Source organism: Taeniopygia guttata, chromosome 4 (assembly GCF_048771995.1).
Source record: "Taeniopygia guttata chromosome 4, bTaeGut7.mat, whole genome shotgun sequence".
In the NCBI taxonomy this organism is placed as follows: Eukaryota; Metazoa; Chordata; class Aves; order Passeriformes; family Estrildidae; genus Taeniopygia; species Taeniopygia guttata.
This window is the reverse complement of record NC_133028.1, coordinates 43,365,251-43,389,685: the sequence shown is the minus strand read 5'-3', so window position 1 is coordinate 43,389,685 and position 24,435 is coordinate 43,365,251. Positions and strand designations below refer to the sequence as shown.

The following is a 24,435-nucleotide window of genomic DNA, read 5'->3' as shown; positions in this document are numbered from 1 at the left end:
TTGGTGCTTTTCCCCAGTAAGTTGCTTATATAGCATTGTCTAAGTCTAAAGAAACTTGTTCAACACTTCTAGAAACTTTCAAGCTTTGAAGGTTTCTCAATAAATACTGGTAAGATTCACTGGCTGGGAGTGATCAGAGGTGATTCTGGTGTCTGAGGCAACAAACTCAGTCATTCTACTTGTAAGCTGATTTGGTTCAGGCTTGCTTCCATGTGGTCTTTTATTCTGAAAAATTTATACTAGCATTCTAAGGCTGAATTTTTTAATGTTTGCATCTCTTTCTAGGGCAGCATTAAAGCAGTGTTTTCGATACATACAGTCTGTCATGACAGAATCTGTTTAAATGGTTGCTAGGGTGCAAGGGGAATCTCTTTATTCAGTGTGTTAAACTGATATTTAAATCTCTTTGTAGTGTGCTGAGGGATGCTAGCAGTATATTTCAATAGCAACAGCTGCTGCCTTCACAGAGGCACAGAGCCTGTTGGCTGCTTTTGGGCATAGATGGACTAGGCTAGTAGTCATCCTTCACAGTACTGTCTTGCATTTTCTGTGTTGATCTTAGTGATGGTCAGGTGATAGGTAGATACATTGTCACAGAGAAAACTCAGTTTTTCCCCCTATTTGAGAAAACCACGGATTTGTCTCACAGTCCTACTGAGTTAGAGGATGGAGGGGCATTGTCACAACCCCGCTTGCACACATGGAATCCAGTGGTTTTCAGTTTAAATTGTTGGCAACTTTGAGGACTGATTCTTTCCAATTGGGCTGATTGTTGTGGTATCCATAATTGCAGCTGTATGTGCCTTTGGTACTGGCACTTCTGAAGAAAGGCTTTCATAGGATCATAGAATGACTTAGGTTTGAAGGAGCGTGAAAGATTATCCAGTTTCAGTCCTGCCACCATGGGCAGGGACACTTGTCACTTGGCAAAGTTGTTCAGGGCCCCATCCCACTTGGCCTTGAATACTTCAGGGACTGGGCATCCACAACTTCTCTGGGCAGCCTTTTCCAATGTCTCACTGTTCTCTGAGTAAAGAACTTCTTCCTATTGCCTAATCTAAACCCCTCCTCTTGTAGTTCAACAACATTTCCTTCCCCTTGTCCTATCACTGTCTGTCCATGTAAGAAATTGCTCTCCCTCCTTTTTGTAAGGCCCCTTAAAGTACTGGAAAGCTTTAGTGAGATCTCCCTGGAGCCTTCTCTTTGCTGAACAACCCCAGCTCTCTCAGGCTGTCTTTGTAGGAGAGGTGCTCCAGCCTTCAGGTCATCTTTATGGCCCTCCTCTGGACTTGCCCTAACAGGTCCATGTCTCTCTTGTGCTGATGTCTGCAGACCTGGGTGCAATGTTCCAGGTGTGGTCTCACAAGGGCAGGGTTTTCTTCTATCCTTCATAAATTTGTCATTAGTCATAAGTATTTGGTTTTGTGCTGACTTACTTAAATGGAACAGTATTTATTTGCTATTAGTTTTTTCAGCACAGACACTTGGTTGTATGGAAATGCTTCATAAAGTCACCAGAGGGCTTACTGGGACATTCTGTGACGCTCAGGACTGAGGGTAATGTCCTTCAGAGTAAAAGTCTGCTTGAGAACTGAACTGCCTGACAGTTCTGAAACAGCAGGGAAGGGCTTTATTCTTGCAGTGGCTGTGGCATGAATTACTGTGCAAGTTTATAATGTTACCTGTGGGGCAAGGTGAAGATGAAGCAGAATGGAGATGGCAGGGTATGTGGTGACAGTAGAAATACTGGGAGTTTTGTTTTAGGAGAGCGATAGCTGGTGAATGATGTAACAGTTTTGCATATTCTAAAGTACTTTCATAACCGATGAAACAGTTACGAAAAAATTAGTTTGACGTATGCTCTCTACAATTCAGAGGTTGGAAAAATAATAATAAATTTTTAAATTCAGTGTCAAGAACCATGTCCTCAGGAATAAAGTCGGAGGTCTCACTTCCAAATGTGCTGTGGTTACAGCTGACAGCTGTTTAAGGTCTTTGCATACAAACAGACTTTCTCCTGCCTCTTTGAACTGCTTCTGTCTTCAGCTTGGGAGCTCTCTGAGGAATGGTGTGTCAGATCTGACAGGATATTATAGCTTCTGCAGCTCTGACAGCCTTACACAGGAGGACAGAATTGGAGGTGAGAAGCTGCAGCATTCCCCAAGATGCACACAGACACTCCCCACTTTCAGAACTGTGCAGGCAGGAATGAACTACCTGGTGATGGGTGGAACCTGTACTTTCCCACGCCAGTGGAAGCCTCCATAGGTGTTAAAAAATTAGATGGGAGAGGCTGTGCTTTGACTTCTGGTTATCTGTGCTGAGAAGCATTCCTGCCAGGGCTGACGTCCAACTCTCTTATTTACTAGGCTTTCAGTATTGGTCATTCCAAATGTTAAAAAATTTAAATAGTAATTAAATTTTATTTTTACTTGAATCTGATACTTGTTTCACATTTAGTACATACATTTGTGAGGTTCTGTGTTTTTCAGAGCACTCATTCTATAAGATGAATAGTTTTAATTTGCAATTTGTTAGTTTATTTGCCTCCTTTTACTCTCCAGGGTGTGACAGTTGCTAGTTTATCTGCATTCCTTCCTGGACTAGAAAGACACCTTTATTTCTGTTTGTGTTTTCTCAAAGGTTCAAAGGCAAAACTGAAAAAAAAATTATACAGAATTGCTATCAAAGTGTCAGGTTACCTTGATAATTTTTTTTTAAATTGTTTCTCTGATTGTTTATCAGTTTCTTTTTTCTTTTTGCATGCTGGCAACATGTCTGAGACAGGTGTTGTATAGACTGTATATGTTTCATTTTTGGCCATTGCATTAATCTGTTTCATTATCCAGGGAAAGGCATTCACAGGAATGGGACATGCTGTAATGATTTTCAGTCGCAGAAGACTAGGTGGTGTAGGAGTGTAAAATATTTTCATAGTAGAGTAGCCTTATGTTAGGAGATCAGAGATGCAGAATTAATTTGCACTCTGCGTAATGAAAAACTTAACACTGTTTACATGACACAAATAATTTTGTTCCTAGGAAAGCTGGAGAAGCTTCAAGGGAAAAACATCTACCACCTGTATAAAATGCAATGTAACTAAATGGAAATATAAATAACATGTAGATTTTTCTTTGATCTAGCTTTTAATGCACTAAACATCATAAAAATGCCAACACTCAGTTTTGGATTTTCTTGTTTACTGCCTTATATATTAAAAGCAAAAAAATTAACCTACATATAGAAATCTATAGTCTGCCAAAAGTCTACCCACCATGCAAATCTGTACTAATACTTTTAAATAACAGTGTCACTGCAGTGGTGAGGCTGTTTTTCCATGGAGCTGTACTCATAGATGTATCATTTTATTGAGGTTCTTGACTTCATTACCGGAATTATTATAACATGAATCTTCAACTTCTGCTTGTCTGCTCTGAGTTGGAATAGAAAGGGAGAGGGAGAGGAGTGTTTCTGTGCCGTTTCCTATGACTTGAATATGTGGGGTTTTGTGCATTGGGAATGGGGAGCTGGAGGGGTAGAATAGGATTTTGTAAGGAAGTGTTCATTTTGCAATTTCTCCCCCCCCTTTTATTCTTCCACCCCTTTGTTCTTCAGTGTACAGTGAGATACAATGATTTGTGTTTCTCATCTTAAACACTAAGACTTGTTCAATGGTTTTGCCCAAGTTTGACAATTGCAAATCATAAAAAAAAATTTGCAAGGGGCTTTCTCTTTGTCAAACTTGAACATAATTTAGGACAAAGATAGTTCACTAGCTTCTGGAGCTTTCTCTAAGCTAAATTGGAAATGTCTGATGCAAACAATATTGGTTCAAGGGTTTTGTAGTTTCTATCTTTCTTTTAATTCTTTTAAAGAAGGAAAGAAAGCTGACAAAACCACATTTATGTTTAAAAGTATCATTGCACTAAATATAACATTTTGCCACAAGGCCTACCTAATATGAGGTGGTAGATGTAAATAGGGCAAGATAAGAAAATAACCTTTCAGATTTTAGTAGTTCATTAAGTTGACTAAGTTTGAGTGGTAGTTTGTGCGTCTGCCATCCTACAGTGCACTGAAACAGTTGTTCTGAAGCTCTGTAACAAGATGCTTTTTCTCATTCCCATTGTTCATTAGTTCATCATGTCACTAACATGCTATCATTTCAGAGTGTAGGGAATAATGTTGACTTGGTGGATAAGTAGCTTGGGGTAGTAATTATCTCTAAAATGAGTAGTTTCAATAACTGTATTCAGAAGATAAATGTCAAATTCAAGTTATCTAGTCAATTATTATAGTCCATGTACTATAATGAACCTATTGAGAGGTATAGAAGGGTTTTACTGTGTTATAGCTACTTAAATTTAGATAGAGTTATAAACTGTTTTTTTCCAGGCAAAAGAGAAATTTGTATTGTGAATGAAGTTTTGGGAGGAGAAATAAATATGCTTATAGATTATGTTAACAACTATGCAATAACCATTCTATACATAACAGTTTTGATTTTATGGAATCTTCTGTCCTTTTCTGGTACTTTTAGTTTGAAAAAGGATCATAAAGAGAAGCATCATGTGCATGTGAGCAAGAGAGCAAGTTTATCTGCAGAGTGGAAGTTCTTTTCTCAGTGCAAACTTGGCACCAATACTCTTGGAAGCTTGTTGTTTGGTTTCTTTGTTTATTGGTCAAATAATCAGGGTAGTCTTAATGGTGTTTTACTGCTGATTTTTGTGTTTGGACTATATTTAGAACCTGTAGAATCAGCTTAGAGTGTGGAAATTAAAAAAAAATGTGGCTTCTCTATCATGAAACACAATGTTTATAATATATGTGTATTTGCATTTTATTGTGATTAGTGCTGAAAGCACACATGTCTTCTTTAATGCCACTTTGTACACTTGAGAACATTATTCTTGGACTTCTTATGCTTATTATAATGAGTAATTTGACATGTTGTACAAATCACTTGAAAAATTGTCTTATATATTACTGCTATAGTAATAAAATATATAGTTTAATCTTGTTTTCTGTAATCTACTTATGATAATTACAGGTATATTGATAACATTTTTCTAGACCATCTTTCTCTTGGGAAGGTAGTATTTCCTGTTCTGTATGCTAGTGTTCTGAAAATAGTTTTAAATACTCAGAGTATAGAGTCTTCTACTGCTTTGCTGGTTTCATTCATCTTTCTGTCAGGAAGGCTTTCTAGAAAGGCAACTTAATAATTTCCTATGAATTTATTTTATACTTTTAGCTACAGAAACTGTTTTACCTTTCTCAAAAACAATCTAAACTACAAAAAGATGTTCCATCACTTCAGCAATCACAACTTCAGAAAACACTTGGTTTCTCTAAATTATAAGCATGTTGGGGCTGGGTTTGTGTGTCACATGCGTGTCAGAATTATCTTGGAAAGCAAAATTGATGCACAGAGGGCATGGGTCACTTTGATTTCTTTCTTCCACTAGCATAATCAGAACATAAAGTAGGTTTTGTCAAATGTCTGCTTTCTGATGTGTTGCTGCCTCCCATTCCTGGATAGTGATGAATTTGGAAATAAACCCTGTACAGATTCTCAGTAAAGGTGAAGACTTTGGCAACAACTTTTTAGCAATAATTCATTTCAAGTATGGCAAAAAATTACTAGTCTAGACATAGTATGGGATATTTGTAATTCACTGTGCGTGAAATAATGGAAAGTGATGTGTGCTGTGCCCTCTGAAGTTGGTTTGTTTCCTTTGAAACTTGGTATGGAAACATTTGCAGTACAAAGTTTTAAACTGAGGTTTGTTTTGCTTGTAATATCTGTCTCACAGAATATAACACCAAATGCTTTGGTCTGTGGGCCTTGGACATTTTTATGACTTGGTTTTCTATAGAAGCAGTCTTTTCTGGGGTCATCAATTTTGTTGGTGATGTGGGAATGAACCAGCGAAGCTAAAGCCTTTGAACTGATTTCAGTTCAATGGCAACTGCATTCTTTAGTGTGTAGATAGAAAAGAGCTTTTCTGAACTGCTATTTTTAAGGCCTTTTTTAAAGTTCAGTTTTGATATCCTTTTGTCTAGTAGCAGACTAGACACCTCAGTCATACTGTGCCACAATGCTATTGGGAATAGAGAAGTATCTATCTTGGATTTTAAGAACCCTAGCTGCTATTTTATTGTGATTTTAACCAATGTAATCTGTGTTTTGAACCACTAATTGTTACTGAATTGTTGCCTTTCTGTAGTAGGCTAAATGCGAGGACATGAAATACAACAAAGAAACAGGTTTATTATATTCTTTATCTCTCATAAAAAGGATCAAGTCATACCATTAGAATAACAACCATATTTTTTTTTTCTTTCTCCAGCTTCAGAATTATGACCTAGGGATATGAATATGTAGTTCATTCCTCCTGGGACTTTGCAAACATAGCTTCAGTAATTATATGCTCTCAAATTCCAGTGAAATTGCCTATGCGCAATGAGTGTAGTGGATGAACATACCCTGTGGTGTAACAGGTAAATAAGGCCTTTCCTGAGCAGGTCAAAGTCTCTGTCAAGTATTCTATGTTGCTTAATTCCTGTTTTCTTGAGCAGTCAGTGCCATTTCTCTACTTTGGTAATATGACCTTTGATGAACCATCTTTGCTGGTGGGCTGTTTACCTTCCTGGGTACACTGTGTGTAATTTCAGCTTAACCCATCAATGCGTTTTGGACCATACTCCCTAACTGGCATCTCTGTCTTTTCATTTTGGCTGCAGCACGCAGCAGGAGTCTCTGAGGGCCTGGCGTGTGGCTAGCCCGTGTCCCAGTGCATAGGCTGCCAGCAGGAGTTGATCCCATTGCTTGCCCTTGAAGCAGGCTTGTTTATGCCAGTGCAGCACTGCTGGGCTGGGGCTGCCAGCTGGGCCTTGGGGTGTCACTGCTGCTTGTTGTTGTGGGGGAACTGCCTCTTGATATGTGTGGAGAATCATGGAGTTATTTAATGCTGGAACCTGGACCTCCTAATGTATAATACCATAGGATTATACAAACCATCTGAAGAGCTTAGTAGTAGTCCAGTTGAGCCAATGTGAATCTACAATAAATATGTGAGTAGTGTAGCTCCCCAGACATTTGATAAGAGATGAATTGTGGCTTTTAACTGCAGCAGGCTGACTGTAGATGGGACAGGAAGATTTTTTGTCTCATTATAAAACATACTGTGTGTAGGTTCTCTCATGAGAGAGCTTGTTAGGCAGTCTCTGTGGGACAAGGCACAAGACATTCTTACTTTCATGTTAGCAGGTTGGATTAAATTGTGCTTGATGAGAACAGATTGATACTTTGATTAACTACATTGCTTTAAAATTTGTGGTGTCTCCTTCTCTGTTAGGCTTTTAAGCAGATAGCTTTATGAGTGTGAAACATCTTGTCCCACCTACACACAAAAGGCTTAGCATGTTTGCAAATACTGGGTAGAAAAACTGGATTGAAGAAAGCTGCCTGAGTGTGAAATGCTTGCTCAAGGTAGACAAAGGACAGGAGAAATTGGGACTGCAGCACTGAAGTATGGAAGGAGAAGTGAAGCAGTTAACTGTTCACATAGTTGAAATGATTTCCTCTAGTAATCTGCTTCAGCTTTCTTGCTAGTAGAGCTTCTGAAGGTGAGTAGGACTTAATGAAAATGAGGATTCCTTGATGCAGTGACTTTTAACCACTGACAGTTTCGCAGTTGCCTACAACAGACCTACTGCTCTCCAGTGAACAACCTGTAATCCTTCTGCACTCTAGTGGTGATTATATAGGGTCATGAAGGGTGGGGATGTTACTGCTCTTCATAGGCTTTGCTTTTGCAGCAAAACTTTGTTACAAGCACTATGAATCCTTTTCTGTGAAAAAATTGATGTCTTCCTGTTGTTAATAAGATTTAAATCCTCTTCCTGATCATAGTCCCTAAAGAAAATTTGACAAATTCGTGCAGAAGGTGCTCTTTTCAATCAAAAGTAAACAAATCCTGAACAAGGTCCCTTTTAAGGTGAAACTAAGTTAAGGCATGCTAAAATTTGACTCTCATTTTAATTCTACTTCCCTCATCCACTTGGTAGTGACTGCAGAGGTGTGATTGCATAGCTGTGAGCAAGACAGTGTAATTTTTTTTAAGTAGTCTAATTTCAAGCCCCTTTATGCTATACTGATCCTTGAAAAAGTTTTGATACATGCTTTTTCTTTCACTGCCATCGAGGCTTCTCTGTTACCTCTTGTACCGGGACTGACAGGGCAGAAAGCTTTGGCCTGTAGAGAGCAAAAGTGCAGTATCTGGTAACAGAGGTTTGCTTGTGTTTGTGAACTGTTGAGCATGGCATCTTAATGTCTCAACAGAAGGCAACCTTGATAAATTGCACAGCCTTGCAGCATATTTTATGCCTTCTTTTCTGTATTGCTATATTAGGCTGCACATTTTTTTGTCTTTTGCATTGCCTGTGAAACCCCAGTGTCCTGCAAACTTTTGTGCTTTTTTTTTTTTTTTTTTTTTTTAATGCAAAAGTGAAATTTTTGAGAAGAGACACTCCACTGTGAGAAGACTTAATAAGGGATTCTCTGCTAGGCTGTTCTTCCTAGTGTGCTTTGCAGTAAAATAAGTACTTGTTTTGATTGAGGTGTTCAGCCCTGTTATCCACTGTGAAAAGAGCTGATAGCTTCCAGGATTCTGAAAGAAAACTGAATGTAGATATCCTCCCATGAGCCCAGTGACTGAGTCTTGTGGACTGCTGATTTTCTTCAACTGGAAATAGACTGAGTTGTACTAAAGCTTTTTGAAATAGCTCTAGAAGGCATTTGTAAGTGGGCTTGACCCTGTGTTAGGGTTAAACGACTGCTAGATAAGATATGAAAGATTTACCTGCTAAGAAGGTTCTGTTACTGTATGGCAGAGTCCAAGTACTAAACTGAGCTGAGGCTTTTGGAAGTAGAATTTTGAATGGATTGCATGAGAGTTATAACTTGTCAGGGTTATCAAATGTTGGAGTAATAACTTGATCAGGATTTAGCAGAGACAAAAGGCTAAATTATTATAAAATCTTAATAATGAACTGAATAAAATTAATGGTTACTTTTGTTCTTAGTGGCCCCTGAGTTCAATTCTACTTTTTCCTGCATGAATTGGTGTTTTAGAAATTAATTTACTTCCTTACCTTTGGACTCATTCTTGTTAGGTTATTTGTCTTGTTTAATTGAAATGAGATTTAATTCACAGGGAATGATGTGATGTTACATTTAGTGTTGCACATTTGATCTTGCAATATAATCAGGAAAACCTAATCCAGTAACAAAATCTGCTCACAATGAATGTAGTCTGTCTGGTACTGCTATAACTACAGCATGTTGTTAGATTGAAACGTATCTTACAAGATATTCTCTCATCCAATTCAATTACCTCTTTGAAATAGGGATGCTGTTTTTAGGACCTATTCTGTGACCACTTAAGTTGTCAAAAGCTTTTTGAAACACTATTACAGAGTTTGAAGTCTTTAAAACCTACACAATATATTAGTGTTTTGTATTACTAAGGAAATCCCAGCATCCCAAGACTCTTTTGAAACTGGAAATATTTTCTTCCTTATGGGAATTGAATTGAACATAGAAATATTATTGCACATTTCAGTCTGCACTGCTGTCTTGTTACTTCTAGACTTGTTGTTTTCTGAACCCTAACCCTAGGCCTAACCCTAACCCCAATCCTAGGCCCAACAGTAACACCAGGCTTGGGTGGAGTCTGGTGGCAGGCAGAAAGATGTGGAGGGAGCCATGTTGTCCTGTGCTCCCCTTGGCATGCTGTTTTTGTCTGCTGTGTGCTTGAACTGTCTGCATCTGGAGAGTCTTACAGCATTGATTTTTATCAGAATTTGTGAAGATAGCCATAGTCTCCCTTACTGTTGGTTTTTTATCACAGGTACTGGAGACTGATGTGAAGTCAGTCTGATTCTGTGGTGCTAATGGAATTTGTCATGTGATAGGTAGATGTGTAATACTATTTTATTTCAGCTAAATTCTTAAACAATGTGCAAAGGCTACCTTGAAACAACCTCTAAGTTGTCAAATGAAGGAACTCATAAATTGCCTCTGCTTTGTTAATTAACTTCTCTTACTTCAGCTTCTGATACCATCTTTCATTACATTATCATATTCTTTTTTCCAAAGCTGCTTGCTTCATGCAAGCAAGTAGAGATCTGCTAAAAGGATGAATTAGGGTTGTAAAGTGAAGGATACTTTTGCCTGGAGGAGTCTGCTGGACTTCTACTGACATGGAAGATTTCTGTTTGCAGGAGATGCTGGCAAAGAGGAACCGGCAGGAAGTGGACGGGTGATCTGAAATATCTGTCAATTAAATATTCCTTGGATTATCAGCTATGGTATTAGGCAAAGTACTTAGAGCAGGTTTTTTCTAAATGGTGTGTAAGCATGTGTCATGTTTTTGCAGTGTTTATTGGTAGAAATGTTGAGTGCTCAAGAGTTGCAAACACATTTCCAGAAAGTGTGCATTTGAGGCATAGTGGTATCATTACTTAAGGAGGTCATGATAAAAGCTCCCAGATCCTGGGTCTTTCAAGTTGGGTTCTCAAATCCACTTGCTCCTTTGATCTTTGATTATTTTTGTGTGTGGGTTGTAGTTTTTTGTTTTTTCTTTGCAGGAACTTCAGTAATGTAGAAATAGTACATACAATTCATTTCACAGGATTATTTAACAAGTAGCAGTGTACTGGCAGGTGCCTTTAAGTAAATGAGCACATGAGCTAGTTCTTACTGGTTATGCACAATCATCTGCACTGCATCTGGTTTCAGGTGGTTTATAATCTGGAGAGTAGTTTGTATGGACTGCCAGCTTCATTCTGGAAGTGCTGTCACCCAAACAGATAAAGTGTGCAGGATTTATGCTGATTGTGCTGGCTTCTCCACACATGGAAATATTATCTGCAAAAAGGATGGGCTAGATTGTGTTACTTGTGTTGTGTGAGAGTGTTCAGCAGATGCAGATGTAGGAAATATACTGTAAATGCTGAAAGAAGCAGGGTTAGGATGGAGATTGAATCTTGAACATATGAAAATATGTCTGTATATAGATACACAGGGAAGTGCATAACCACCTTGCTTGCCTCAGAAATCTTAACAGGTGTACCCTGTATATTTTTGAACTCTTCTAAAATGGCAGAAGTCACTGCTACTTTTGGGACAGGCTGGGTGTTTTCCTACGCTAGCAGTTTTAAGAATATAAACAGAACGCACATACAGGGAGCAGAGATGTCCGCTACAGAGAAAAGCTTTTCATCTTTTAAGATATGCACAGAGAAATCCCTTCTATACTGGCAAAGAATTGCTGTGTGGGATTTGGCAGCTTATGCTACAAAAAAAATTCTGTTTGTTGTTGGGCGCTTCTGGTTGGGCTTTTTTTCCTATGGTTCCCAAAGTGAAACAAATTAAATGCCTAGCTGGTTTGTAAAAAGGAGAATAAAAATGTAAGCTTTATAAAAAGAAAAAGGATGGGGGGTGTGGGGAATTCTATGACTTAGATACTGGTGTGTGAGGGAGTACTATGTTCTCTTAAGCCTCTCAAATATCTGCAAGATATCAATCTTTGTTTCATTTTAACTTTCCCCTGCAGGTGTGCAACTACTTTGATACTCATGTATGTAGAATATTAAATAATGGATGAATGGGATGTTTCAATGTTTGATCCTATTCTCATAGTCCTTTAATATGATATCTCAATTTAATTGGCTTTGGATACATAAAGGTTTTATCTTTCATGTTGTTTAGTTTTGTTTACTTTGGTATTGATAAGGATGCACCCTTCTATGTGGATATGGTGCTCTACAGATATTTTCAACCACTTATGGTATGGTTTCTGGCAGAACACTTCTAAGAATTTGTGATTATATCTATTATTGGAAGATATAAAAAAAAAATAGAGAAATAACCTCTACTTTTTTTTTACCTGTGCAAGCTATGCAACATTAGTTACTAAGTAACTCTGAACAGACATGGTCAAATGGCAAAAGCGTCATAATGAGAAACTAAAAATGCAATCATATGCATAAAATGTTTATTGCATAAACTTCTGTTGGGCTGGTTTATTTCAGTAGCATCTTATTACAGCACTCATCTCAAAAGTTTGAGCATCATAAGCTATTATCATGAGGAAAAGTCTAAGATAATCCCATATAACATGCTTTTAAAAATTCTATCCTCAAACTGAATTAAAAGAAGAAAAGTTTGTGTTTTCTTTAAGAATTTTCTTTTCTGTTAGGCATTATAATTTGATGTGCACTGGTACATGTGTGGTACATTTCTTTTTGGTTTTGTTTTCTTTTTAACAGATTTCTGTGGGTACCAAAGCTCAGGACACAGTATCAATCTCATCATGATGCTTGAACATCTGTAGCTCACTGGAGGATTTCAAAAAGAAATTCAGCATGACCTAGTTGTTGTGACCTGTGGAAATTTTATAATGTCCTCTGGAACAAGTGTCAGCAGAAATAGGCAGGCTCCCAGCCTGCAGGGTGTTGACCCAGAAACATGCATGATAGTGTTTAGAACACATTGGGCACAGGTAATGTTAATTAGTTTTATTGATTGATGTAAGCTGCATTAATACAAATTTGCTTCATTATTTCTTTTGGGATAATCCTGAATTGCTCAGGAACAAATGTCTTTTTATGCAGAATGTAGTAGATGACACTGAACTGTTTTTAAAATGGAAAGATAATTGACCTTTCAAGGTCTGGTTAGCCTTTACTAATCACACTTGGAACTCTGGATTTGCATCTAAATGAGAAGTGATAGGACATGGTAATGTCTTATTGAAGGCCTAGATCTTCTTACTGGCTTTCCTATTGATTCATTGTGACTTGCACCCTGTTACAGACTTCTGTTCTTCTTTTACTTGTGCTGGGTAGGTCTTGCCTATCCTTTGTAAAGTAAATTAGATGCAAAGTGCAAGGCTGTATGCATTCTTGTTTATTATGGACAGATGTAAATTATACACTTCAGCATATTCTAAAAATTGTTTGCATGTCATCAGGATTGTAATTGCTTTTAAGCAAAGATGTTTTGCTGTGAGCATCATAATATAAGGTCTTGTTTGCTGCAGTAATATTAATAACCTAACAATTTAGATAAAATTGTTTTCTGTGCTGCTGTTCTTGTTGTTCTTTGGCTCTCCCAAGAAACCAGACAGATGAATGGTGGCGTTTCCGAGGTGTTCCAGGGTCAGAGGAGCTGTCATTCAAGAATCACCTTTTCTCACCTAACTAGTGATGTGTCGTATTAGGGGAGCCACTGTTCCTTTAGGTTTTTGTGGCAAAAAGGCTAAAGACAATGATTTCTTTTGTAGACAATGAGCTTTATTGTTTGCATGCACAATATAATGTAATTCAGGGCTAGACGTGCTGGTATGACTATTATTACTATATTGAAAGTTGCAAGAGTATGTGGGTATCAGTGGCCACTTGGTATCATATAAAAGGTGTCAAGCTAAGAACAGCACTGTGGGCTGCTACCGCTCTTACTTCTGCAAATCATCCCATGATATTAATATTCCTGAGCACAATTACTCTGGCTGGAGAACAGGCCCTTTGATTTCAGTCCTCTGTGACAAACTTGTTTCAAACATCATGGAAACTCAGTTTTTGAACACTAAGGAATTATCCCTATTTGAGAGAACCCCTGATTTTCAGGAATAGGGTAAATGACAAATTTAGGTCCTTATTAAAAAAGGTGAACAGCAGCAGTATATTTTTGCCTTGTACATGCCAAATGTGAAACTTAATGGGTCTTGTCTGTCAAACTTCCTAAATTTAAAAACATAAAAATACTTAATGCTTTTTGTGTTAAAGAATTTTTATTTTTTTTCCTTGTAGTGATAGGTGCATGCTTTTTATGATGCATTCAAGTGCATTAAAACTGACCTGTCTTTGTTTCTCTTTAGGTTCTGAAAATCTTAGAGAAGCATGATCCTTTGAAAAATGCTCAGGCAAAATACGGGGCAATCTCACCTGATGAGGCCAGCACTGTCCAGAATTATGTGGAGCACATGCTTTTCTTATTAATTGAGGAGCAAGCAAAGGATGCCTCGATGGGGCCTATTCTGGAGTTTGTGGTCTCAGAAAACATCATGGAGAAGCTTTTCCTTTGGAGCCTACGTCGAGAGTTCACCGATGAGACAAAAATCGAGCAACTCAAAATGTATGAAATGCTCGTAACCCAGTCTCATCAGCCTTTGCTGCATCACAAGCCCATTTTGAAACCTTTGATGATGTTGCTGAGCTCCTGTTCAGGAACAACCACTCCAACAGTGGAAACAGAGTTGGTTGTCCTCTTGAACCAGCTCTGCTCTATAATAGCCAAAGATCCCTCCATTTTAGAACTGTTTTTCCACACTAGTGAGGACCAAGGAGCTGCCAATTTCCTCATTTTTTCCCTGCTGATCCCCTTCATCCATCGAGAAGGAACAGTAGGCCAACAGGCCCGGGATGCACTGCTTTTTATTATGTCTCTGTCTTCAGAAAACAAGCTTGTTGCAAACCACATAGCAGAAAACACCTATTTTTGCCCAGTAAGTTGTTCTTATTTTACATCGTATTCAGTGCTAAACTGTGTTTCCTGCATTCTTTCCTCCTTTTCTGTAATTTTTGGTTAAGAAGTGTTGTAACACATTTGTTTCTGCTAACGCCTATTTCATAAATGCTAGTGCTGTTTAAGTCATCCCCAATGCGAAGCACAGTCTTGCTTCTTGTTTCCATACTTTTGTACTTTTGGGCCAGCACAAATGTTTCTGTAGTCACACAGTGAATTGAATTGGAAAACTGATGGAAGTTGTAGCAGAATGTAGTGGGAGGGAAATCTGTTCTGTCTTACTGTGAGGCACCTTTGAGATTCTGGGGCTGAAGGGAGCGAGAAAGGGGAGTGAGGTGTCCTGAGGGTAGTTGTTTCAGATGCTTCCCTCACTGACATCAGTTCTACAGTTCAAAAAGCAAGTGTGAGAATAGTGAGAGTGTTACAGAAATGTTATAATTTTGCAAGATAAAAGGGAGATTTGCTTGTTGTCACAAAATTGGGTGTTTCTATGCCTATCTCAGGCTAACCACCATCTTGCTATGTTGGTCTCTGTTACAAAACTTGGTAGCACTGTTAGATTGTTACAACTGGCAAATTGATCTTGCTACATTAATATAAATCTTTACTTACCTTGCTGTTAAGTAATCTGATTCAACTAACAAAGCTGTGCTATTGCAGTTTTAAAGCTGAAGTAGACTGAAATAACAACACCTGCTTCTTCATGCCTTGTCACAGTCTGAGATATGCAGTGGGTGTGTTCAAACCCAAGTATCATTCTGTACAGAAGTTGCTCTTGTGGGTCAGTTTTTGTATGGATTCTTTTATATCCTGCATGACTTGCATTTTAATTTAAAATCCTGGAAAAATGAAGTGGAGGAAAGTCTTACATGGCTACTAAAGAGAGATCTGTAAAAGAGAGAGCACTAGAATCCCTGCCACTGCTCAACAGCTGCTCCAGCCTTAGGTTTTCATTTATTCTGAGATTGCTTTGAGCAGTAGGGCAGAGCCACATTTGTAGGGTGGGTGAAACCTAAAAATTCCACAACAAAGCTTCTAAATGGTTTCTTCTGTCAGTTGTAAATATTGCATCAATTTGAGACTCCAGTTGACCTCGTTTATTAGATACCGCCAAAGAATATGGTATTGGTTTTCAAACTGTCCCCAAGACAGATACCATTATTGGATCCATGCTATAACTTCCGTAATTACATTTTCCAATTAGTTTAAAAAACCCAAAAAAACTAGCCTTATTACAGTGAAGATAAAAGCCAGCTTTCAACAGCAGGGAGCCACGACTGACAATCATTCTAATTAGGAAGGCTTCTTGTCAAAATGTGCTAAAATCAGACTTCTCTGAACAGTAATGAGGTTGGCCTAAGTCTATAATAAGACTTAATTGTAATGCCATATATTTAGCTTACCAGCACAATATCTTTTTCTGAATTTGAGTTGTGATGAGCTGGAAACCAGATTTTGTTCTGATGGAGGATTTTGTAGGTGTCAGTGACATTGCTGTATATCACTGAAATCAGTGCAAATGTTGCCTCAGGTACTCTGCAAAACAGCTAATGCAGTCATGTGTTGATAGCAGAGACATTTTGGGTGGCTCTGTGTTGATGTTATCTCTGTTTCTGGGGATGGGTTGGCATGTAGGGTTTTCTTTACCATGCCTTATTGCATAACACAGGCATCCCCTGGGGTGGGGTCTGGCCATAAATCTCTGCTGCCTCGTGTACCCAGGTCAGTGTTAGATCTGTGCTAACGTGAACCTTCCTGGTTTTTGACATAAATTTGCTAAACAGCTTTTAAAACACTGGGCTGTCCATAAATCCACATTCAAAACTATAGGTGAAAAAACTAGAAGGAAGGAAGGAAGGAGACATTTTGCTGTGAGTTACATCACTAACAAACATGGAATGTGTGGGCAAACTATTTGATAAAGTTTTCTGATTTTATACCAAATAGCTTTTATCATATTTCGACGTGAAAGTTTTCTGGAAATGATTGAAGGTACTATCTGTTCAGCATTATAATAAAAAAAAAAAAAATGTTTCTAAAGAATTTTGAGCAGGGTGACATCACAAAGTCCCTTATAAAACTTTGTAAATACCTTGCAGCTTAGTAAAGCAACTGTTACAGCACGAGGAAGGATGGCTCTGCAGTGTCTTTGAATTGTTGCAGATGCAAAGAGAGAGAAAGACCATGGATATGGGAGGAAAGAGAATTATTAAAAGGAAATAATTGACCAGATAGCAATTGTTTATGCATTAACAACACATTATAATCACATAATAGGCCTGGGATTACAAATCATGTAGTCAGTGTCTTCTGTGAGTCAAGAGAAAGTAAAAAAATACAAAAAAACTGGTTTGTAGAGAGGCTCAGGACTCAATGGTGAGAAAGAAACTGCTGGAGCTGCTTGTAAAAGTAGATGAGCATGTAGGGCTGACATGACAAATGCTAGAAGAAGTTTAAAAGGACACTGCTTTGCGTAAAACAAAAAATAAAACCAATCTTGCCTTTTCAGGATGTGAATGCATTAATTTCCTTTCCTTTCAGATTATTTCTTTCATTAATGTTTCATTGCTGATTAAAATTCTGTTCTCTTGGTAATTTCAGATGGTAACCCTATTTATACCATATACTTTGTGAACATTTAAAAATATTTTTTATCTAAAGGGGTGAAATTGCTTCCCGTGGCTACTCTGTATCAGTGCTTAAGAAACATAATTCCACAGAGCCATTTGTGTTGTAGTTCATATCCAAAATAAGAGCTTCCTAAACTTTACAGATTTTAGCAGCTGCATCTGTCACTTCTTATTTCAGTAAATCTGACAGACTAAAGAATTCAAGACTTTGACTGATTGTGAGTTCCGTGTTCCTTTTAGTGGAGAGTAGTATGTTTTGTTCAAGGTCAGCTTCTTGTGCTTAAGGGCTAATACCCCTGTGAAGGCGAAACGTGGATGGGACACAGCTCTGAGAATCAGGTTGCATACTGAGAGGGTGCGTCTGTGTTTATGAATAGCAATTAAGCTTTAAGCAGACAATGGAGAATCAAGTGTGCATTAATTAAAAGTTTACAAAACAAACAAATGTCAATTTCTCTGTCATCGGAAGCCTGGGTTTGTGAGAGTGTGTGTGTGTGGGTTATGTATGGGTAGTTCTGTAAGAGCAGTTTTCTGAGCTCTTCCACTGTGAGGAAAAAAAAACCCAAAGAGATTCTCGTTGTAGAAGAATGGGATTGTACAAATAAAACTTTGCTCAATAGCTTTAGCTTCTCAATTTTTTAACATATGTTGAGCTTTGTCCTTTATGTAACTGTGTATATAACACTGCATATATGTCACTGTACTAAAGCAGTCAATTTCCACAGTATTCTTACCTCCCCCTTAATATTTGGCTTACTTATCTATGCCAGAATAAATTCATCTTCCAAATGATGTGCATTAGGAATAAAAAGCATTCAGAAATACAGCCTTTGTCTGACTGTATGGATTAACAGTTACAATTGCTAGTGCTTGTGTATGAGCAAAACCCGATCACCATCTGTGAACCCTTGGTCTTTGATCTGGACATTGTCAACTGTTTGTTTTCCAGTGTTTTAGTAGATAAGATCTGTGTTTCATCTGAGCTTTGGCAGTAGATGCCAAGTAGCCATTTGTAAGAGGAAATATTTTTAGAAGAGTCTGTTGAATGAAAATGAAAAAGATTTCCATCAAGCCGAGTTATAATGCTCCCATAAAAAAGAAAATAATCTTTAAAAAGGATTGTGAAGTTCCGTGAAATCATCTCAGAAGGATAAGAGTTCTAAGTAATATTTAGAAAGATTCTGGCTTCAAATAACTTTAATAATTAAAAACTGCATCTGAAAATACCATACTCTAGATACATTCAGCAAAATTTAAGAGCCCTTTTGGAAATATACTTTCTAAATTGTAACTAAAAATGCTCTCTTGTTCTTTGGTGATACATTCTACCTAAATCACCTGTAAGGCTTAATATTACTGGAAACATTGTTTAAATAATAAGTGATTGCAGACTTTTTTTATTTTTTTGCTTCCTTCAAATAATTAAGTAAGGTAAAAGGGAAATTATGAACAGTTAAGTTTACTTTTTTAAAGTGGATTCAGCTGAGTTTAAGTGCCTGGCAATCAAAGTCAACATGTATCTGTGGTGTAAGTGGGGCTGAACATCATTTTTGTTGATGGGGCACTTTCATCCTCCATTTCTGATGTTTCATGTTTCTGAGTGAAATTACTTCATCCATGTTTGAGCAGTGACATTTGAATCACCAGCAAAAGACAAGCTGTAGATAATGGCACTGATGACGGTTTCTAATCGAGACTGAAGAAAGCACAAAACAAGTTTAGAAAATTTTAAAAAGAAATTTTAACTTTGGATTAAAAAAAAATCACAAGATAATCTGATTTTTTCCATCACTTTCTCCTAAATACCAGATCTTGAAAGAACATATTATATGGAATATAATTATATTGAATATAATTAAAATATTTATGTCTTTCTGTCACAGGCCTTTTTTGAAAGGAAATTAGTTTAATCTTAACACTTTCTTATGCTACTAAAACTAATAGGAGAAACCATTTGTGGTACCGCCATTCAAGCAGATGGACAATTGGAAAGTTAACTTATTTCCTCTTCTGTTTCTGAAATACAGGTGCTAGCAACAGGACTAAGTGCCCTCTATTCATCTTTGCCTACAAAGCTGGAAGAAAAAGGGGAGGAATGGCACTGTCTGATGAAAGATGACTGGCTTTTGTCACCAGCCCTTGTACAATTCATGAATTCCCTTGAATTTTGCAATGCTGTGATACAGGTAACTAAACAGAGTTAGCCTGTTCTTTAGAAGTAGTAGTAAGCTACATCTCCTGCAGAAGTTTGTGAGTCAAAGAGTTTATTTATTTTTGTTCATGGCATGAACTATTAAAGTTAGACTAAAACAAGCCATGTATAAAATGAATGCCTTTTGCTGTCTGTCCTGGTTATAAGGATGTACTAATATATTTGTGGTTTTCAGGTGCCAAACGTTTCAAATGAAAGCTTGATATTACATTATGTAATTGAGAGCATTTTCTGTTAAAAGAAAAAACAAATGTTTATTGCATTTTAATACCACTGTTGATCCTAGAAGTAAATTGAGTGCCTTTACATGTGTTTAAGCTCTCATATTTGTTTAAGCTCTCATAACGGTGTACAAAAGTAAATAGTGAAAATAGTCTGTTTTGCCTGTTGGTGAGTACAAAATAAAGAAAGCCTTCCAATTCCAACCTTCCAATTCCAAGCAGAATTGTTTAGGTCTCCTCCTAGAAGTATAAATTCATTTTTGATTGGCCTGTTTTGAATCTATTCTGTTCTTTTCAGTGCTTTGCTCCCTTATTATTTTTTTCTGATTTAAATGTAAAATGAAATTCTTGTCTTTATATATTGTTTTTAAGGCTTGAATGCTTGATAGAACCCAAATCCAGTATTTCATTAAAACAGGATATAAATTCTACAGAAACCGGATTTGTGTTATTTCAAGAAATGTGCTGGATAAGATTGAAAATTTAGTCACATTTACTGTTAAATAAAAGATATGTTCCGGTGCAGTGCGTGCAAAATACGGTAAAGGAACTGATCGACTATTAAAGCCTTGAACAAGCAAAAATAATAGTAGCTGTCATTGTTCAAATGTACTATACAAGATTTCTTGCATGCATGTTTAAACATGAAGAGGAGGCAATATTAATTTTGGCATCTAACCAGAGTTATTCTACTGATCTATGTTTGCAGGAGATCATAATTGATACCTTTATTGTAAAAAAATATATAAAGGGCACTGCAGAAACATTAAAGAACAAATTATTTAAAAAAACACACTATTCAAGTAGTTATGGTTAAGGATATCAGCTGACATGCAGAAAGAGCAGTTTCTGACTGCTGCTTGATTGTGTCTATATAGTCTTCAGATGATTTGAAAGCTCAGTTACTGTAGGAATTTCTGCTTTGCACATGGACTGGTCTATGCTCATCCAAAAACTTTAGCCAGAGATTAAAAAGGAGCAGGGTAACGAAGCCCTCTTGCCATTTATTACTTTTTCCCTGGATCACAGCATAGGAAGGGCCACTCTTTTTCTTCCTCTTAACAAATTAAGAGTTGCAAGTTAAAGGAAGTCTGGTAAGAGTTGCAGGTTGGAGGCCACATGCAGGCTGTGTGACACTCCAGTCTCTGTGAACTTCAAACACAATATATTGGCTTTGAAAGCTTCTGAATGGAATTTTACTTCTCTTTTAGATACATGAATTGATGTGTTTTCACTGCAAAGACAAAAGGAATGTTTAATTATAAAAATAAATTTCTGGCTTCTAATAATATTTTGTAGGGTTTTTTTTTTGTTTGTTTGTTTGAAAGCTCTTAAACATCCCATTGAATGAATTATGCAGGTTTTGTTGTAATTTCTGTTTGTTTTACAGTGACTGGGAGACAGGCATGTGAACAGTGTATTCCTTACTCCATAGCTAGAGAGTGCTTTGTTTTACCTACTCTTGAACAATAGGAAAGCAGCTGTTCTGCGTTTCTTTATTGTAGAAGGACAAGTTAACAATGGCAAATCCACCTTCAAGTGACCCCAACAAGGTTGCAGGAGCTGAATTTAGAATTTCAGATCTTGCTTTGATACATGGCTATATGCGCTTCTCTGTCCATCCATTCATCTTTGTCAGCATGCAGGAAGATTGAAAAGCCACATCTCTGAGTTTGGCAGACTTAGTTTAATTGAAGATGGTATGTGTATTTCTTTGTAGAAGAAACAGTTGTTAAAAACCAGAATCATATCAAATGCTGGTGAGGACAAACGAATGTCTTATTAAATAGGAAAGGGTTTTGGCAGTGAATAATTGCTTTCGGTGCCCTGTCTTTTAAATCTCACTGGAGCTGTTCTGTGTCTTTCTCTCCCCACCCTCTTAGGTGGCACATCCCTTGATACGCAGCCAACTTGTAAATTACATTTACAATGGATTTTTGGTGCCAGTAATGGCTCCTGCGCTCCATAAGGTCAGTGACATCTGCAAGCATGGTACGAAAGAATAACAGGAAAAAGTATTATGGAAGATCTCTGTGTAAAGATACTATCAGATGCAATAATAATAATAATAATAATAATAATAATAATAATAATAATACCAGCTGTATTGTCAGTAGTGTCTTGCATGCAATTCAATACTTTTCTAGACTAACTTTCCATCTTTTCGTTCTATATACTTTCTTAAGCAATACATAGGTATTTCTGAAAATGCTTGAAATTCTTAAGTGTAATGAAGAACCAAAATGTTTAAGTTGTTCTAGACTCACATATCATCAAAAAAGCAGTGATATTTTAGACATTTCATCATGGCAGACATGTTTCCATGAGCATTTTTTTTTTCTAAATAAATATTTTTCTAAAAGAAAATGATTAGTCAAGAAATATGCTAGTCTTAGCAAAGTTGCTATTGTTTTGTAGTTCCTTATCATATTAGGTAGAGTTATTTTCCTAGAGTTTGGTACCAGTTTTCTTATGCATTAGAGTGCAATCTATGTTACTTTGAAGAAAAATAATGCATTCTTTCTTTGAATTTTAGGGTTTATGCTTTGAAAAACATATCACCAATGTTAGTAAAAATTATGTATTTACTTTTTTTTTATTAGGCTGCAAAAAGCAACATTTCCAGCTGTTGCAGACAATGTCAATTATGTCAGTTCCCCATCCCTGAAAGTGTTCAAGGCCAGGTTGGATGGGATGTTGAGCAACCTGGTGTAGTGGAATGGGTCCCTGCCATTGGCAGGGAAGCTGGAACTAGATGATCTTTAAGCTTCCTTCCAACCCAGGTCATTATATGGTTCTGTGATTTTATGAATTAACAGTCTTCATTGCCCTGTAAAAGAACACCCTTTTTGAGGAGAAAATGTAGGAACAGTAAAAATCCACAAAAGACTTTCAGAAGCAAACTAAAAACTCGCTTTTATATGTTCTAATTCTCTCAAAGCCTACCAAGCACAAAGCATTGCAGCAGCATTGCAGCTGTTCCAATTTCTGGAGGACAGTGAAACACCATACCCTGCTTTCTTGTTCACAACTTGTTTCAGTAGCACACACAATTCTTCATGGTAAATAGTCCCCAAGAAAGTCATAGGCAATGCAGAGTCTTTTCCTATGATTTGGCAGACCTCAAACACTTGGGAGTTGGATGAGGGTTGAAGTAAAATTGGGCTGTGATCCATATCAAGGCTTCAGTCTGTCCTGAGGTAGTTCACCTCCTTACCTGGCAGTAATTTTTTCTATTCCTGTGTCTGGACTTAATCCCTTATCAAGACTGGGAATTAGAAGTGAAAAGCCTAACCAGTTTTAGGTCAAGGTTATGGATAATGAGGGAGATATCAGAATGAATTCTAGTCTTAGTGAGTACTATTCTGAAGTGTTTGAGACTAATTTTAGATTGTTTTGAATATTACCATACCTCTGAAAGCCATTCTTATCAGTCAGTAAATCTCCTGACCTCCTATTGGGTTGATTACTTCCCTGTTGATGTTAAATCATTTAAAGACGGCTGTTTTGATTCCTTTTTTCCTTTGATGAAAATTTTGTTTATATAATCTGAAAGTGGGTGAAATCATATTTCTCTTGAAAATGGGGACATTGGCTGCTAACATAGGTGATTTTCATAGATCTTTCTTGAACCCTGATATTCTGGTTGGTGCCTTGTTCTTCCAGTAATAAACCTTTCCTTGACTAGCATTAAAATTTACTTCTTCCTTGTTAAAAATTAACTTCTGTTAAACTTCAAATTATTTTAATGGAGAAGATGGATTGCACCATCTAGTGGATCTGATACAAGGCTCTCACATCTGTGAGACCAAAACTCTATAGCAAAAGGAATTAAGTAAGTTGAGGCACGTTTGACCTCTTCAGTCTTTCTGTCCTGTGTTCCATGTTAATAACAGGAAATAAATATTTTGTCTTCTTGCTTTTGGGACATATGTCTATGCACTATGATAATTATGCTGCAACAGATCTTTCATACATTAAAATTATTTCTAGTTGCCATTGAAAACATTAATGCTAAGGGGAAGAGTGGACTTTGAAAACTCTATCTCCCTTTTGAGGACTTAATGTTGTAATTAACCTTGAGGTTAATAAAAAATTGGAAAGGGCCAAAATGAGAGGCCAGATGTTTCGTGACAGTTTTTAAAACAGAAGTTCTTTCATTTAGCACAATACTAAATGTATCTTGATTTTTTTTCTTTTGAACTGACTTAAGTTGGTTTGGTCTCATAAAGTTTACTTGTGGCTGAAGATTTTAGTTTTAATTCAGTCATTCAGTTTGGATTGTTCTGATTCATTCTGGCTTGAGTTCAAATACAGTGTGTAATGGAGCATGGTATAAATACCTGATTAGGAAGACAGATCAGTGCAAGGTTAAAGGGTGGTAAGAAGAGATGATGATAATTACTGGTACATCTTCCTAAGGTGTTTCTATAAATCTTATTTCTAGAATTTAACTGGTATGGAAAAGCTGCTTCTGATAATTTTTGGTAATAGGTTGGAAGGAAGTCAGTCAGACTGTCTAGACCTCATGTGGCATACTGGTCTTAACATGCCATATCTAATCTGGTACTCATGGTTCAATCTTAATATAAAAATTGGAAGGGAGATGAGCTTCTGGCTCTGCTTTGGAATGGCTTGGGCAGGCAGACTACTACAAACCTGATCTTTCTGTACTATATTCTAATTTTTCTATAAGAATTATGTTTTGAGGAAAAAAATTGCTCTGCAGCAAGACACAGACTAGCATTAATTGTTTATGCAAAGACAGTTCCCGTC

The 24,435-nt window shown here is 37.1% G+C and overlaps 1 protein-coding gene across 7 annotated transcripts in view; it reads left to right on the top strand.

The window, feature by feature from the left end:
- The window catches only part of FHIP1A (FHF complex subunit HOOK interacting protein 1A), a 79,246-nt gene that overhangs the window by 32,279 nt on the left and 22,532 nt on the right, over positions 1-24,435 (top strand). For 5 of the 7 annotated variants that reach the window (XM_072928474.1, XM_072928475.1, XM_072928476.1 and 2 more), the window contains 4 exons: positions 12,340-12,572; positions 13,950-14,576; positions 19,254-19,412; positions 21,543-21,629. In XM_072928474.1, coding sequence (XP_072784575.1) covers positions 12,471-12,572; positions 13,950-14,576; positions 19,254-19,412; positions 21,543-21,629 — 975 coding nt within the window. In that variant the 5' untranslated portion in view covers positions 12,340-12,470. The remainder of the gene's footprint in view (positions 1-12,339; positions 12,573-13,949; positions 14,577-19,253; positions 19,413-21,542; positions 21,630-24,435) is intronic. The other 2 variants (XM_072928477.1, XM_072928478.1) reach the window with 2 other exon arrangements.